The sequence below is a fragment of the Neomonachus schauinslandi genome, chromosome 1 (assembly GCF_002201575.2).
Source record: "Neomonachus schauinslandi chromosome 1, ASM220157v2, whole genome shotgun sequence".
NCBI lineage: Eukaryota > Metazoa > Chordata > Mammalia > Carnivora > Phocidae > Neomonachus > Neomonachus schauinslandi.
The window spans coordinates 145,261,781-145,280,253 of NC_058403.1; the positions used below are offsets into that span (position 1 = coordinate 145,261,781).

Consider the following 18,473-nt stretch of genomic DNA (forward strand, 5'->3'; position numbering starts at 1 on the left):
TGTGTGTGTGTGTGTGATAAATGCAGTTAGTTTACATTTGACACTTATGGTAGATTTTTATCCAAAGTCTGTTTTTGATTCCTAACCCCCAAATTTACATTTTATAAATAGTTCCAGATTTATATTTTTAGAAATGTTAGCATTCCCTTTGCTTTTTTTTTTTAAGACCTTGAAATGAAGAACAAAGTACTAATAGAATCCCTCATTTAAAAACACAAATTATTTTGTGCTCCTATATCAACAGAAGTCTGCTTTAAAGATTTTAAAAACCCAAACTTCTGTTATTTTTTTCTTGTGTGTGTATCATTTACTTACTTTGTGCTCATGTTCCATGTAGTTATTTCTGTTTAGTATTCAAATAGGGACAAGTCAGGCATTTGTCAGTCCTTATCTCAATCAGAATGTCCCTGACGAGTTTTTAAAGTCTTTTAAACTAGATATAGTTGTAGTATTTTAAAAGTATTGGAACTTTAATCATATGAATTTTGATTAATATAACAATCTACCACTAACAATTTTAAGGTAAGAAAAGGAAAAAACCCCTGAACACAAAAACATAGTAAAGCACTTTGCTGGATGTACACCACAAAAAAAGTGAGTTTCAAGATACACAAATGAAAACAGGACTTTACAAAAATGTACATTTTTAGAAGAAAAAACTTTTAAAAGTAATTAATGGAAGAACTGGGAATGCAGAATTCTTTTAGGATTTCAAGAGCCATCCTGAGAAGGAAAAAAACCCAAAATCTTATTTTGAAAATAGTCCATAGTTATAAAAAAAAATGAAACTGCATTTGTTTTTTCTTTAACTTTTATATTAAGAATGACTGATTTCTACAAAAGCTGTAATTATGATTTCTGATTTTTGTTTTGTTTTGAATACTCATAATATTGATTATTGGTTTGTCCTGTAAGTTAAGGATTTTTATGCAGGGAAGAGAAACTGAAAATGCAGGTGTCAAAGGTCTGGTCAGGATACCCCTGGTGGCCCAGGCTTAATTAGGGATCTTCCTTTGACTGTGGCCATAGTGCCCAATAACACCCTCTGTTTGATGTTTTTGTCCACTGTCTTCATGGCTACTTGTAACCAGAGACTGATAATTTGGTTGTGGTATATTCTAATTTAAAAAGAACTAACATTTGGAGAATACTGGAATCGGCCAGTATCATAATATTGTCATATTTATTATTTTCCTGTTAAGAATCATTAAAATAGGGAGAGGGAGAAAAGAAGGATTGCAAGTATTTTTATTGTACCTTGTAAAGGCAAGTTGGTCAAATTAAGAATGCCTCAGAAAATGAGGCATAATTAAAAGTTGAAGATAAGGGGCGCCTGGGTGGCTCAGTCATTAAGCGTCTGCCTTTGGCTCAGGTCATGATCCCAGGGTCCTGGGATTGAGCTTCGCATCGGGCTCCCTGCTCAGCGGGAAGCCTGCTTCTCCCTCTCCCACTCCCCCTGCTTGTGTTCCCTCTCTCGCTGTCTCTCTGTCAAATAAATAAATAAAATCTTTAAAAAAAAAAAAAATTTGAAGATAAGGGTATGAGTTTGTCGGGCTGGTGATCCTTACCAGGCTTATTCAATAAAGAGAAAGTTGAGAGGTTAGTCAAGACTTAGTTTTTGAGATTCATGCTTTTTATGGTCTAGGAAAAAATATTTATTTTTATGCCCACACCTCACCCCCCATTAAATGGAGGCTGTAATTGTTAATAATGGATTCAGTGTTTTCTTGAAAATGATATGTGCTTAAAATACTATTACTCTAAATAGTATGGTATGGTGTAGGATATGTATTCATGTACTTACCACTTGTTTTTCTTTTTGGGAATCAATTTGTGTATAGATCCTTCTCTTCCTAAAGCTTCTTCAGATTTTATTAATTTGCTTGGTGGCTTACTTCAAAAAGATCCTCAGAAAAGGTATGTATGGGTAGTATTTTAATATGGAGAAAAGGTATCTTTTTCTCCTTTCATGTTCTTCTAAACTAGTACTGTTATATACAGAGAGCTATTCGAATTACTCTTAGCATAAACTCAGATTTTTTTTTTTTAAGAGTGTTTTCTCTCTGTTTGCAGGTTTTTTTTTTTTATTTTTTTTATTTAAAAAAAATTTTTTTTTTAAAGATTTTATTTATTTATTTGAGAGAGAGAGAATGAGAGACAGAGAGCATGAGAGGGAGGAGGGTCAGAGGGAGAAGCAGACTCCCTGCCGAGCAGGGAGCCCGATGCGGGACTCGATCCCGGGACTCCAGGATCATGACCCGAGCCGAAGGCAGTCGCCCAACCAACTGAGCCACCCAGGCGCCCCTTTTTTTTAAGTTTTTAATTCCAGTTAACATACAGTGTAATATTAAAGATTTGTTTATTTTAGAGAAAGTGAGAGAGGGTGAGTGAGGGGAGGGGCAGAGGGAGAGGGAAAAATAGACTCCCTGCTGAGTGGGAAGCCCTACATGGGGCTCCATCCCATGACCTAAGATCATGACCTGAGCTGAAATCAAGAGTCGGCTGCTTAACCAACTAAGCTACCCAGGTACCCCTAACATACAGTGTGATATTAGCTTCAGGTATACAATATAGTGATTCAGCACTTCCATACATCACCCGGTGCTCATCACAGCAAGTGCCCTCCTTCATCCGCATCACCTATTTCACCCATCCTCCCCCCCCCACCTCCCCTCTGGTAACCAGCAGTTTGTTTTCTCTAGTTAAGAGTCTGTTTCTTGGTTTGTCTCTCTCTCTTTCTCTCTCTCTCTCTCTTTCTCTCTCTGTTTGCAGGGGTTTTTAATCATGAGGAAGTTTTAAAAGCCCATTTCTCCTTTAATATATTAAATGGTTGCATAGTAGGCTGACAGATTTTCTTGTAACTCCCAAATCCAAGAGGGACATTTTTTCCCATTGTGGATTTCAGGCTAAAACTGTCTTATACTATTGAATGAGGGATGATGCTGTCAAGATAGTTAATGTAATAACTACTGAGTGGTATTTTAATGTGATATGTTTTTATGATAATCCTGTCATAACGAGGGTATCAAGTGTGAGGATCATAGGCACAGAGTGAATTTTCTGAGTTACAGTAATGGCAGAAAGTTAGAAATCACTGTGGCATGGGATAGGGGAGGGTGGAAGGGAGGAAGGGAGCAGCCCGGAGGGGGCCTCCCTGGGTTGGCAGACAAGAGCAACTGGTTTCTATTTCAGATTCTGCCTCTAGGTAACTGGGGGGTTTTTAGGCAAGTATTTGGGGTCTCTGCTTCAGGGTGTAAAACGAAGAGTCAGTTTAGTGTAGCATGTAAAATAATGCATTCTCTAGCTTCCTTAAATATAAGAGAAAAACTGCAGAAGGAGATGCTAATTCTTGTATAAGTTGTAGGACAAACCCCTTGCGCTTACAATGGATGCTCTTAGGATTGGCGTTATTTTGCTGTAGTCTTCCAGACACCTTTTGATAGGATACAAATATACTTGAGAATGGTGTATTCACATTTCCACATATTAATATTCTTGTATATTCTATTGCATAAGTGGTACCACTCTGTAACCTAGTTCTTTATGTCTGCTAAGTCCTTTTAAATGGCTATAGATTGTACCTGTGCTAACCTTAAGCACAGTAAACATTTAGAGTGTTTTTTGTTTTTTTTAAGATTTTTATTATTTATTTGACAGAGAGACAGACAGACACAGAGAGAGCACAAGCAGGGGGAGCAGCAGAGGGAGAGGGAGAAGCAGGCTCTCCACTGAGCAGGGAGCCCGATGCGGGGCTCGATCCCAGGACTCTGGGATCATGACCTGAGCTGAAGGCAGACGCTTAAAGACTGAGCCACCCAGGTGTCCCTAGAGTGTTTCTTGATTTAGAATATTATATGGGCTGCTACAGTAAAAATCCTTTTGTGTATTTGTTGTTGTTCACTTAGGTGGTTAGCAGCTTTGGAGAGATTTCTGATCGTGGGTTTGGTAGCCAGAGGCCAAGAACATGAGACAGTTTGATGCATTTGCTACATTCTTGGAATGTGTGCTGGTTTAGTAACCTTAGAGAGCCCCTTCCCTCCCAGCGTTATCTACAATGGACTTTGTTGACCTTATTTATATTAGCCAAGCTGCCAGATGAAAAAGAAATTTCACTTTATTGGCAATTTTTATTTCTCTGTTAGTGAATTTTAAGAGCCCTTTGTGTAAAAGGGATATGATTGCAGATTCTCCTCATTAATCATGTTTTAGTTTTGATCTAAGTAGTTTTTCTTTTTTTCTTTTTTTTTTAAGTAGGCTCCTAGCCTCCTGGCCTAGCGTGGAGCCCAACACAGGGCTTGAACTCATGACCCTGAGATCAAGACCTGAGCTGAAATCAAGAGTCGGATGCTTAACCAACCGAGCCACCCAGGCGCCCCAGAGTAGTTTTTATTTCAATAGAGACATTTTGAATAATCACATTTTCTTTTGTTTTGAAATTTCAGTCAGGCTTAACCATTCCGAGTCTGATTATAACTAGAAACCTACTCTATTGATTGTAAAAACTAATGCATTGAAAGTGAGTCTGGATTTTAGATACAACCTGAAGTCATTTTAATGTGGGTGAACTAGCTAGATAACATTTTGGCTCCTACACAGAAGTGTGATTGTGTAAAATTATGAGGTTAATTTTCTTGTTTATTTCTGAATGCAGTTCTAAAAGTGAAGCCCCCAAAATGAAATGTGTGAAACAGGTAGGGTATATAGAATAAAGGATGACAGAATATAGATTGATAATTGATATGTTTACTTTAAAATTTTAAGCTAATTATAGACTCCTTTCATAGACTGTTTTTGAGAACCCAAAATGTTTTCATCAGGCTCCATCGAATATGAGCTCTGAAACTTCCAATACTTAGTTGTCAGACTCTTTCATTCTGTACCATTTAAGGCTTCTGAATTATTTTTTTTGGTTTCACTAAGAGATTATATACTAAAATGAAAATAGGGGCGCCTGGGTGGCTTAGTCGTTAAGCGTCTGCCTTCGGCTTAGGTCATGATCCCAGGACCCTGGGATCAAGCCTCTCATCGGGCTCCTTGCTCAGTGGGAAGCCTGCTTCTCCCTCTACCTCTTCCCCTGCTTGTGTTCCCTCTCTTGCTGTTTCTCTGTGTCAAATAGATAAATAAAATCTTTAAAAAAAAAAAAAATACACTCCTTTCATAGACTGTTTTTGAGAACTCAAAATGTTTTCATCAGGCTCCATGGAGTATGAGCCCTGAGACTTCTAATATTTAGTTGTCAGACTCTTTCGTTCTGTACCAGTTAAGGCTTCTGAATTATTTTTTTTTGGTTTTGCTAAGAGATTAATTGTATACTAAAATGAAAATAGGGGCACCTGGGTGGCTCAGTTGGTTAAGCGTCCTACTCTTGGTTTTGGCTCAGGTCATGATCTCAGGGTGGTGGGATTGGGCCCCGAGTCAGGCTCCACACTCAGCAGGGAGTTTGCATGAGACTCTCCCTCATCCCCTCTGCCCATATATGTGCTCTCTGGTGCATTTTCTCTCTCTCAAATAATTAAAATCTTAAAAAAAAAAAAAGTATGAAAATTGCTGAGGTACATTTATAGAGAAAAATTTGTAAATCCTAATATCTGGTAGATGGGACATGACTTGGGAATTGTGCATGGTAAATAAATCATGTTAAAATAGAATTTTAACAATTATGTTTTATAAAGATTAACTTGGGCAGGCCTACTGCAGCATTCATTTTGGAAGGATGCCTTCACTAGGAAAAATCAGGAATCAAGCACTGAGGATTCCAACGTCAGGTAGTATATAAGCTTATCTTTGTGTGGGGGGCATGGTTATTAAATGATCATACTGATTACTGTTCTATCAATGCAGCATCAATGACATGAATTTCTCTGCTGACTAGGAGAAAATCAAACATTTCTTTAAGCGTTGCTTAAAGAGTTTAGTCATGACATTCTGTGTTCTCGAATTTGCTTTTTCTGATCAGTTGTTTATTCTCCAGTGATTTACTATGCTAGTCATTAGCTCTGGCCATCCAGTGTAACTCACTTTCCACCTTGTACGCACATGGTAGGATCTCATTTCCCCGTTTTGAGTTAGATGTGGTTATGTGACTTGCTTTGGCTAATGAAATGTGAGCAGAAGTGACGTGTGTTCATTCTGCATGGAAACCTCACAAGCCAGTGTGAGATTTGACACATTTCTTCCCCCTGATGGGGTAACTAGGTTGGAAATGTCCAAATAGGGTTGCTGTCAGGTCGGGTCTTCCGTGACTGTGATGAGTGTAGCTTCCCTGCAATGGCTGTGTGCATGAGTGAGACAAAGTGATGAGATTCAAGCCACTGGGATTGGTGGGTTGTATGTTACCACAGCATAACCTAGCTCCTGTCTGATCCTGACTAATACACCTCATTTTTGTTATAAAATCTTCTTAGCCCAGGACACTTACACACGTGATGGCATAAAGAACCAGCTGAGAAGTTGTCAAATAAAGTTCTGCTAATTAGGCTTTGCTCCCCCTCCACTTATTCAGTGGTGAATGGTTGTCTGATCCTTGATTTTCATCTTGGCAAATTCAGTGTATTGGATAAGAGAAGCCTGAGTTTTATTTAAGGTCTCCCCAAACTTGGGTTTCTCTGATCCAGTGAGATTCAATCCTGTTCTCCCCATTGTGTTAGGGTCTGTAGGGACTACAGAAAGTGGGGCCCTGGTCCTGGTCCTCTAGCATCAGCAAGTCACAGAACACCTCTGCCCTTAGTTTGTCATCTTCCCTCTTAAATCTCTCTGCCTTTGATTTTGTTTCTTGCCTTATTGCCCCCTTGCTAAGCCTTTTTCAGTAAGATGTTGAACAGGAGTGATGAAAGTGAATATCTTTGCCTAGTTTCTATCTCTGGGGTGAAAGCCTTCAGCCTTTCACCATTAAGTACAATGAGCTGGAGGTTTATGTAGTTGCTCTTTGTAGTTTGAATGAACGTTCAATTTTGTCAAATGCCTTTTTCTATCAGTTGATAAGATCATATGGGTTTTCTTCTTTAGGCTCTGATTATGGACTCTTACATAAATTGGTTTTCAAATATTGAGTCAGCCGTGCAATCCTACAGTAAACCCCACTTAGTCATGCTATTTTGGAATTTTTATGTCTTGCTGCAGGTGTTTGGGGCCAAGTGGCAGGAGGACAGCGAGATAGGAGGAAAAAAAGAACAGAGCAACAGGGATTTGCCTCATGTTCTTGAGATCATAGCTGTGTGATTAAAGGAGGTGCCCCTCTCTGTTGTAGGCACTGGCTAGAAGCTGCTGTTTCCCCAGCTAGCTGCTGCAGGATTACCTGGAGGCTGGAACAGAATAAAATGGAAAAAGAAACAAAACAGAATAAAAAACCAAAACAAACCAGGGAATTTCCCCTGCTCTGACCCTTAGAGGTCCCCTGGCCTGTTCCTTAGAACAGAAATAGGAAGCTTATCTTGGGGGCTCCTTTTGTCTGTACTCATTGCCTTTGAGTCCAGGCCAGGCAATACTGGAGGGGAAAAATAAATGGGAAACTCACTGTGGCTTTATTGGTACTTTGAGTTCTGGTTTCCTTCCCCAATCTGAGTGCTGCTATTTATTTCTCAGGGATAAGGTTTATAGACTCCGTACAATGCCTTTGGTATAGTGAGTGCTCATTTTAGCTACTCAGTGACCATACTTTCCAACTCTACGGCTTTGCCAAATGTTACCTGTAAGTTTCCCACCTCTTGTTCTACACAGAAAATGATAGAAAGCTCAAAAGTAAATTTGATTGTGTTGGCTTTCTCCTGTTGAACAGCAGGAAAGTGATGGAGCAATCTGGGACACAAGATTCCAAGGAGTTTTTGAAGCCTCCGAGCGGACAAGCCAAGGGGGAGAAGAGTGGTCAACGACTAAGTCACTCTTTCAGACTAGGTGAGCTCTCACTGGAGCACGTTCATGCCGCTTACGATGCTGTTTCTGAGAGTTTCTAGTTTTTGTTACCACTCTTAAAATTTTTGTCTGCATCCTGCTCTTCTCATGGTATTTTTGGTCCTTTATGGATAATGTTTTTCTTTCCTGCCACAGAGAATCCAGCTGAGTTGCGGCCTAAAAGTACTGTTGGGGGTCAACCGAATGAGTCCATGTTTCTTCTCAGGTAGGTATGTTGACAGAGCAGGAGGGAATCCATGGGAGATGACAGGGTCTTCCCGAAGCATCTGTTGTCCTGGTGGCAAACCGTGTTACACAGAGCTAAAGGACAGGGATGTGAATGCCAAATTCCAGTTTCACTCTCTGCTTTCAAAGTTAATGTTAAGTGCTGGCCAATGGAATGTTGACTTGGCTGTGCTGTTTTTTTTTTTGTGTGTGTGCATTTTTAAAAGTTTTTAACTGAACCACCTATTCATAAGGGTTGAAACCTCTTCATTTTGTACTTTCCCTTCAAATAGAATTAAATTTGAAATTTTAGCAGGCCAGCTTCTTTATTGGATAAAGGCCCACAGGAAAGAACAGGTGTTTTTTGTTAAGCATTGTTTTATATGGAGGCCTCAATAATGTTTACTTAATAATGTAATCATCAAAACAATTAAAAAATCAGAATGGTATTTTAATGTGATTAAGACCAATGTATTTAAAATTTTAGTAATATGTGTTAAGTGTTACATTTTATTTATAGCTTTAGTCTTAGACACAAATAGTTTTATTTTAATGACATAGGGGTTGTAACAATAAACTAAAGTTTCCTGACTTGTTTTACTCTATTTAAATATAAAATATGTTAACTTTATCTATATACATTCTAGGCATTTTAAATTTAGTTTTTAAAAACTTTGATCTTTGGCATATTTTGTGAGTTAAATAAGAACTTGTTCAAGGAATGAATAAACAGATAAGTGAAAGAGAGGTGAGAATCTTGATACTTGGGAATTTGAAGGAATTCATTGTAAAAGACCCTAATGATCTGAATGGAAAAATTTGTTAAAATGTGAAAAACTCAGAGACCCAGGAGTAATGGAGTGACCCACAGAGTATGACAACCAATTTTAAGGGTAGGAGGGATCATTAAAAATAGGTGCAGATTATAACTTCTTTCTTAATCGGTACCAAGATCATTTCCCATTTCAAACATATTCTGAAATTGTAAATATTTTCCATCCTTTGTAGAGTCCGATCTATTTTATTATGTCAATCTTGATACCAGCAGACATTTAAAAAATAATAAAACCAATGTTTTAAGGTTTTTAGTTAAAATAGAAACTACTGTATAGAACATAGGTGCTATAAATAAAAGAAATAATAAATTAACCAGGAAATTGCTTTGACATTTACAAAAAAAGTGTTGGATAATCCCAAATTAGGGTTTAAATATATGAGATCACCAAGAATCTTGATTATTCTGTTTTTTTCATGAGATATGTTTTTTTTTCCCCTCCAGATAATAGTAAACCTTAAATAGTAACCTTAAAGTTTCTAAAATGTGAGTGATGTTGACTGGTCTGTATTTTCCAGTTCTCGTCCAACTCCAAGAACGAGCACTGCAGTGGGATTAAGTCCTGGTGAGGATAGAACTCAGCATTCACCCCAGAAGACTTCTCCTTTAATCAAGGTGAGCAGAGGGGGACTTTTTCTTTTTGTTTTTTTTCACATATGATATAGAGACTCAGAAGAATAATTGCCAAGTTCATCTCTGAACTATGATCGAAATGACGAAATTTACAATTAAGTCGTCATCTTTGATCACTGGTTTTTCTGGTAAATACTCTTAAGAGGGAGTTGGTTCATAGTTATTTCTTTGATAACAGCTTTCCTGAGATATGATTGACATCCCATGTAATTCACTCAGTTGGAGCGTACAATTCAGGGGCTTTGAGCATATTCACGGAGTCATGCAGCCATCACCATAGTCAGCTTGAGAACACCTCATCATCCCACAAAGAAACCGCACACCTATTAGCAGTCACTCCCATCTTCCCTCAATTTCTCTCTCCTCTGACCCTAGGCAACTACTCATTTTTGTCTTTATACATTTGTCTATTCTGGACATTGCATGTAAATGAAATATGTGTTCTTTTGTGACTGGCTTTTTTCACCTAACCTAATGTTTTTAAGATTCATCCAAATTATAGCATGTATCAGTCCTATGTTCCTTTTTAGTGCCAAAAAATAATTTGCTGTATATACCACATTGTATGTTTCCATTCATCAGTTGGTGGACATGTCGGTCATTTCCACCTTGTGGCTATTGTGAATTGTGCTGCTGTGAAGGTTCGTATGCATGGCTTTGAGTGGGCATGTGTTTAATTTCTCCTTGTACCTGTAGGAGTATAATTGCGGCATTGTGTGGTAACTCCGTGTTCCAAGACTGCTGTGCCATTTTACATTGTCCCCCAGCAGTGGGTGAGAATTCCAGTGTTTACCCATCCCTAACAAAACTTGTTACTGTCCGTTTGTTTTCTAATTGTGGTAAAATAGGCATTACATAAAATTTACCATTTCACTATTTTTAAGTGGACAGTTCTGTGGCATTCCCATTTTTGTGCAACCATTCCCACCATCCATCTCCAGAACTTTTTCATATCCCAAACTGAGACTGTGTACCCACTAAGCAATAGCTCCCCATCTCCCTTTCCTCCCAGTCCTGGCAGCCACGATTCTACTTTCTGCCTCTGGGAATTTGCCTAGTCATCTCCTACAAGTGGAACTATATAATATTTGCCCTTTTGTGTCTGGCTTATTACACTCAGCGTGATATCTTCAAGGTCCATCCATGTTGTGGCATGTGTCAGAATTTCATTCCTTTTTAAAGCTGACTAATAGTCCATTGTGTGTATAAACCATGTTTTGTTTACCTGTTCATCCATCTTTGGACACTTTGGTTGCTTTAGCCTTTGGGCTACTGTGAATCATGCTGCATGGTAGCAATACTGGGGTGTATGAAATTATATCTAGTTTTGATTTGCATTTCTGATGGCTAATTAGGTTGAGTATCTTTTCATATGCTTATGGACCATATGTATATCTCCTTTGGAAGAATTCAAATCTTTACCCATTTGAGTTGTAGGAATTCTTTATATATTCTGGGTATGTGACTTGGTGGTGGTGTCCTTTGAAGCACAGACATTTTAAATTTTGATGTTCAAATTATCTTTTTGTGTGAGTGTTTGTTGTTGCTTATGCTTCTGGTGTCATAATTTAGAAGCCATTGGCTACTTCAAGGTTACAAAGGTTTATGCCTATGCTTAGCTCTTACCTTTACCTCTTTAATTCATTTGAGTTAATTTTTGTATATGGCATGAGGCGGGGGTCCAGCTTCATTGTTTTGCATGTGGATTTCCATTTGTCTCAGCACCATTTGTTGAAAAGACTGTTCTTTCCCCAATTAATTATCTTGGCATTCTTGTTGACTATGAATGGACTATAAAGCCAAGGTTTATTTCTGGACTCTTTAGTCTGTTGATCTGTGCATCCTTCTCATGCTGGTAGTACAGTAACTGGTTAGCTATTTTTTTTTTTTTAAGAGAGCGAGCACAAGGGTGAGGGAGGGAGGAGGGGGAATGGAGAGGGAGAGGGAGAATCCCACGCAGGCTTCATGCCCAACACAGAGCTCAGTGCAGGGCTCAATCTCATGACCCTGAGATCATGACATGAGTTGAAGTCAAGAGTTGGACACTCAACTGACTGAGCTACACAGGTGCCCCAATTTTTTTTCTTTCTTTTTTTTTTTTTTAAGTAGACTCCATGCCCAGCGTGGAGCCCAATGCAGGGCTTGAACTCATGACCCGGAGATCAAGACCTGAGCTGAGATTGAGTTGGATGCTTAACTGACTGTGCCACCCAGGTGCCCTTAGCTAGCTGTTCTTGATCACCATAGCTTTTTAGTAAGTTTTGAAGTTAGGAGGTATGATTCTTCCAACTTTGTTCTTTTTCAAGGTTTTTTGGCTATTCTGGGTCCCTTGCATTTCCATGTGAATTTTAGAATCAGTTTGCACTTTGCATGTTTCTGTAAAGAAGCCAGCTGGGATTGTGATAGCAGTGACATTGAATTTGGGGAGTATTGCCATTTTAACAATGTAAAGTTTTCCTCCATGAATGTGGAATGTCTATTTGTTTAGGTCTTTAATTTCGTTCAGTTTTTAAAAAATTTTTTTTTTAATGTGATGTTAATCACCATACATTACATTATTAGTTTTTGATGTAGTGTTCCATGATTCATTGTTTGCATATAACACCCAGTGCTCCATGCCGTACGTGCCCTCTTTAATACCCATCACCAGGCTAACCCATCCCCCCACCTCCCCTCTAGAACCCTCAGTTTGTTTTTCAGAGTCCATCGTCTCTTGTGGTTCATCTCCCCCTCCGATTTCCCCCCCTTCATTTTTCACTTCCTGCTATCTTCTTCTTCCTCTTTTTTTTTTTTTTTTTAAAACATATAATGTATTATTTGTTTCAGAGGTACTGGTGTGTGATTCAACAGTCTTACACAATTCACAGCGCTCACTGTAGCACATACCCTCCCCAATGTCTATCACCCTGCAGAGATATTTTGAATTAAAGTTTTCCGAAATTATTGTATTTAGTGCTTGAGAGATATACTTGCTTTCAGTTGTTACTGTAATTTTTATGTAATGTAAAATGCATTTGGACTGCATGAAACTTATTTCTGCATTGAAATGAAATATAAATGCATTATAATCTCATTCTGCCAATAATTATTTAGTTATATGTGAGATAGAAAATCAGTGTAAAAGTAAAAAATGCATTCTGAAATAAATGTTGAATCTCTTCTGACACATGGTTATTGTAGAGAAGTGCACTTCGTCATTTTATTGAGAATATTCAAGCAGTAATTAAGTACTATATGAGGGTTTATCTTTTATAATTTTTTAAGTGATACTTTTAGATTCAATTACAAACTTTTTATAATACCTCTAGAAAACTTGGGGCACCTGGGTGGCTCAGTCGGTTAAGCGTCTGCTTTTGACTCAGGTTATGATCCCCAGGTTCTGGGATGGAACCCCACATTGGGCTCCCTGCTCAGTGTGGAGCCTGCTTCTCCCTCTCCCTCTGCAGCTCTCCCTCCTTGTGCTGTCTCTCTCTCAAATAAAATCTTTAAAAAAAAATAATTGTAGAAAACTTAGAAACTGTACAAGAGGACAAAAAAAAAAAAACCAAAAAAACCCCCAAAATAAAACCTACTTGTAATTTAATTACCCAGAGGAACTACTGCTTATATTTTGACATTTCTTCTTTTGGTTCTATACATATGTGTTCATTTTCAAACAAGGAAACATAATTTTTTACTTAATTTTTTTTTCATTTAGTAGACTGTAGTGTTTGATCATTTAGTTTATTCCTGAGCATTTCATTTTATTTTTTGCTATAATGAGTAGGTTTTTCTTTTTTATAGAGAGAGTGTGAGTAGGGGGTGGGGAGGGACAGAAGGAGAGGGAGAATCTTGAGCAGGCTGTACACCCAGTGCAGAGCCTAATGCAGGTCTCGATCTAACGGCCCTGAGATCATGACCTGAGCCGAAATCAGGAGTTGGATGCTTACCAGCATGGATAGAGGGGAGGCAGAACTACCCAGACATCCTTGGTATTTCCTTTTTGTAATCTGTTATCTGTGCATACATTTTGTTTATATAATATAGGAAATTAATTTTTACATATAAATTTCTAATTGGTCTGCCTAATTCTTATAAGAATATACTATATTAGAATATAAGTCATTCATTATGGCCTTTCTTTGAAGTCTTTCTGTTTTGAAAGTCCATGCCTTTAAGCATTAAAATTTTTGTTTTCCAAAGTTGTTCCATACTTACTCTTTGTGTATTTTTTTTTTTATATGTCTGTTTTCTAAATTGCAAAGGGGTGGTCTTGGTTTCTGGGAACTTTGTGAGCTAATTATTCTATTCCTTTTTTCATGCCCCTGCCTCAGTTTTGGATAATTTCCTCATTTTTCACTTCACGGATTTGGTTTTCTGTCTTGTTCAGTTTGCTGTTCAGTGTTTCAGTGGAAATTCTTAATGCATAAATCCTCTTATTTTGTCTGATGTGAAGTCCTAAGACATAGCACTAGGAATGAGAGTTCTGTTTACTGTTTGAGCACAAAGAAACCTCTCAAAGGAACTGATGGCAAATATCTGGTTACTCATTTTCATTATGTGTTAACTCTACTTCAGCTTTTATAAAGATAGAGGGTTTTAACACTTAGGTTACAGGTACCAACTTGACCCTGAAATTCTTTTATGCTGTAATTTTTAACTTCGTACTGAATATTCTGTAAAGCAGAATAAAGTGATGAGTGTTCAGTGGATGAATGAATAAAACCATGCTGGTGATTGAAAAACCAGTTTGCCTCGTCATCTTAGAACATTAGACTATAGAAGATCTGTTTTCTGGTCCTAACCAACCTTTGTGGTAAACACAAACAAGTCCGTTACTTTGTCTGAGCTTTGTGTTTTCCTTCTGTAAAAAAAAAAAACAAAGGGGGGGGAATGATGATACAGAGGTACAGAGGACTGAGGATCTTTGTGAGGATCAAAGAAGACTGTGAAAATGTTTTGATTAGCAAAGTGAGGTGTGCTGATCTAGGTGACCCTTCCAGTGGTGTCTTACTCAGCATCTTAAGAGCTCAGTTTTTAAAAGCTCTTCACTAGTCACAGAATCAAAGCCTCATTTTTGTTCTTATTTCAGAATACAAGTGAATGCCTGAGTCAGCGGGACCTGGAATCCCAGATGAGAGAGCTTATCTACATGGACTCTGATCTTGTTGTCACCCCGATTATCGACAACCCAAAGGTGTGGAAACGTGCTGTAACAGCTGAGGGCTGAGCTTTAGACTTTCCTGGCAGCTGGAATTCTGGTGATATTTTCATTGCAAATATTCTTTGCCGTATTTTCTTTGCCTTTCCTCATGTCCGCTTTTATGTCCCTTGTGCCATGTGTCTACATTTCTAATGCCCACCCTGCCTGTAACCCTCTTCTCTTCCTGCATTGTTTTCAGCTTCACTGAGTGGTGAGTTTCTTCCTCTTCTGCATCAGCTCTGCCTCCCCTCCGTCCATGGGCTTCTAGGCCTCAAACCTTCGTCCTCAGTCCCTTCGTTTCTCCATATATACTTGGGTGAATTTCTCCAAACACTCTAGTTGTGGATGTGTTAGGAAAGCAGATATGGGTGAGCACTGCTCCCCTGACTGGGGTGGGTGGGCAGGGCACACGGAGACCACGCCCTCTCACAGGTGCTCAGGACCCCAGGCCCGATGGTGGGGAGACACTGGGAGCTTGAGGAGTCCTGGTTCACAGTGCACTTCATACCCAGCGTGATTTTTGCTGCTTCATGATGCTTGGAATGTAGTGCTATATTACTAGGGGAGGATGAGTATTCTGCTTAAGAAAAGAAAAATTAATTTCTCAGGCCCTCTGTACTACCTATTCTGTATTTTAATTTTTAAATGTCTTTTTCTCTTTTTAATTTATGGCCATTTTCTCTCCTCCTTGGGGAACATTACTGTAATTTAGAACAAATGGGTTTTTGGATGCGTATTTATTAGGTAGACAAGATTTAATATAGATTACCCAACAATTTTTCATAATGGAGCTAATTCTTTTCATGAGTTCAGATATCTGGCAGAGTAATTATGTATCATGCCAAATTTAACGTAATGGGTCATTTTCCCAGTGGACCTTCTAAGAAGAGTTTGTAATATCTTTTGACCATATTTTTTCTGTTTCTTTATTTCTATTATAACCACACTTAATTGTTTTGGGGAAGCCTTAGTAGAAATTTTCTAAATTCTAATTTTAGACATACAGAAAAGGTTCAAATATAGTAGAGTTCCTGTATAGTTTTTACCCTGCTTTTCCTAATGTTATGATCTTATAGCACCATAGAATGGTTAGCAAACCCAGGGAATTAACATTGGTACAGTGCTATTAACTAAATTCCCAAATTTATTGAATTTTACCAGTTGTACCACTGATGTCCTTTTTCTGTTCTAGAGTCTCTTGTTAACAGTTTGCTGTTAGGCCTTCTTTTCCTCCTACTTCCTGTCCTTGTCTTTCATGGCCTTGTGGTTATTTCTTGGCTTTCCTGACCTTGGCTTTCATGACCTTGACATTTTGAAGAATACTGGTCAGGCATTTTGTAGACTGTCGCTCAAGCTGGGTTTGTCTAAGTGTTTCTTATGATTAGTATGTATGAGGTTATGCATTTTTGGCAAGAATACTACCAGCAAAGCTTTTTAAAATTCTCTATAGTGAAGTTTTGGAGGATTTAGACATAGAGATGATGGTTGAACTTTTTAATTAAAAGTCTCAGGATGAAAGTACCCTTTGTTGTTCCAAACTTATGGGTCAAACTACCTGTTTTTTCCCCTTTCTTAAGAAAACCAATTGTGTGCTTTCCTATTCATGCTGTTTACAGCTTCCTGCAATGGTGTGTTCTCTAATTCAACCACGAAGTCCTTACCATTCTTTAAAACCTCAGCCTCCCTCCAGCTCTTCCATAAACCTTGTCAGCCTAGAGTGCTTTCCGCATTCTCTAATATTTTAGAAAATTTTCTTTCTGTGGAATGTTCCAACTATAATTATGTCCTGCCCATTTTGCATTGTTCAATATTGTATTTTTTTTTGTTTAACAGGTTTTATCTTCCCAACCAGAGTATCTCTCTGACCATAGGATTGTGTCTTTTAAGATTTTTATTTATTTATTTATTTATTTATTTGAAAGCGAGAATGAGAGAGAGAGAGAGCACATGAGAGGGGGGAGGGTCAGAGGGAGAAGCAGACCCCCTGCTGAGCAAGGAGCCCGATGTGGGACTCGATCCCGGGACTCCAGGATCATGACCTGAGCCGAAGGCAGTTGCTTAACCAACTGAGCCACCCAGGCGCCCGGATTGTGTCTTTTATATCTTGGTTATCCCCCTTAGCACTTAGCATACTGCCTCACCCTCTCAGGTACCCAATAAGTATTTGTTGATATGACTAAATTTCTAACCTAGAGGTTGATTAGCTTAAGAAGATATCCTTTTAAGGATATCCTTACCAGGATAAAGTGCTTCTTTTTTAATGAAGCTTTAGTTTATTGCAGATATCAATTGAAGTGATATTTAAAAAATTTTATGTTTTTCAAGTAAACTCTACCCTCAACATGGGGTTTGAATTCACGACCCCAGAGATCAAGTGTCACATGTTCTACTGACTGAGCCAGCCAGGTGCCCTGAAATGATTTTATTTTTATAAATTATTATCTGTGTGTACATATTTTAAGCTGAAGGGCAATGTTGAATTCTTTTTCTTTTTAGTGACAAATTTTCAGTGATTTTTTTTTTTTTTATTCTGCCCTAATTGATTTATAATCTGGTACTGGGCGATATATTAGGAGACAGCTGTCTCAAAAGGCGTCTTAGAAGTTTTTTTGTTTTTTCTACCACAGATAATGAAACAACCACCAATTAAATTTGATCCGAAGATACTGCACCTACCGGCACATTCAGGTAGGATTATAGCGGCCTTGTCAAACACATGGACTCTTAGAAGATAGATATAAATCAGAAATTTAATAGCAAATGGAATATCTTATTTATTGAATAGCTAAGTTCCTGTGTTCTTGCCACCTGGCTATATTCTTGGGGCAGAGCTGTGTATGTCATAAACCTGTAATCCATTCATGCGAGTGTTTCACCTTACTCAGCTGAGTCTGGGCTGCCCTGGACTCTTGGGGGAGTGAAAGTTCCTGTAAAGCTGGGTGTGCCCTTCTCTTGCCCTTGCCCCTTGTAGAGTCCATTGAATTTCCAACACTTATGGTGCTCTTGTGGGTACAGAGGGGTGGAGACCATAATGAAGAATTGAGATTCTGCTTCAGAGAGTGGGGCAGTTGACAACAGGGGTCAGATGGTTCACTTTTGTGGGAATGGAGATACTTAAGTTACTTGAAGGATGATTGTTACGTGTCCTTTCACCTAATGGGAAGTCTTAATTGGGATGAATATCAGAAATTGCTTTATACCTTAAATTTTGATGTATTTTGTTTGATAAAATATATTTGCAGCTATTAAGCTAGATCCAGAAAAAACTTGTTGTCATAGCTAGAGTATAATGTATAATTTAAAAGCAAATCAAAGTAAATTAAAAATAAAATATATTCAAATTTAAATAAACTGTGCCAAGTAGAACCACTGTTCATGAAAACCTTAGAGTATTTCAAAATAATATTCCTTCCCTTTCTCCCTTTATGCTGAATTATTTTAAGAAATTATTATTACAGCTTATTTTGTTTAAAGATAGAAATTAACTGAAACTATGTTAGTTTTAGATGGCATCTCATTGCCCAGTTTTTGTTTTCTGTTTGTGGAGGGTTTGGACTTGGATTTTCCAGAGGACTATTCACCTGTTATGCTTAATAATTTCATTGGAACCTTTTAACAACTGTACAATTCTTGGCTTTTCTGATATTTTAAGGCTAGATTGCTTTATTTATACAAAGGGTATTTTGCTTTTTTGTAATACAGTTTAGCTTT

The 18,473-nt window shown here is 38.0% G+C and overlaps 1 protein-coding gene across 1 annotated transcript in view; it reads left to right on the forward strand.

The window, feature by feature from the left end:
- The window catches only part of ULK4 (unc-51 like kinase 4), a 607,678-nt gene that overhangs the window by 23,569 nt on the left and 565,636 nt on the right, over positions 1-18,473 (forward strand). The window contains exons 8-14 of the mRNA XM_044912620.1: positions 1,842-1,917; positions 5,673-5,765; positions 7,775-7,890; positions 8,044-8,113; positions 9,466-9,562; positions 14,652-14,756; positions 17,390-17,450. Coding sequence (XP_044768555.1) covers positions 1,842-1,917; positions 5,673-5,765; positions 7,775-7,890; positions 8,044-8,113; positions 9,466-9,562; positions 14,652-14,756; positions 17,390-17,450 — 618 coding nt within the window. The remainder of the gene's footprint in view (positions 1-1,841; positions 1,918-5,672; positions 5,766-7,774; positions 7,891-8,043; positions 8,114-9,465; positions 9,563-14,651; positions 14,757-17,389; positions 17,451-18,473) is intronic.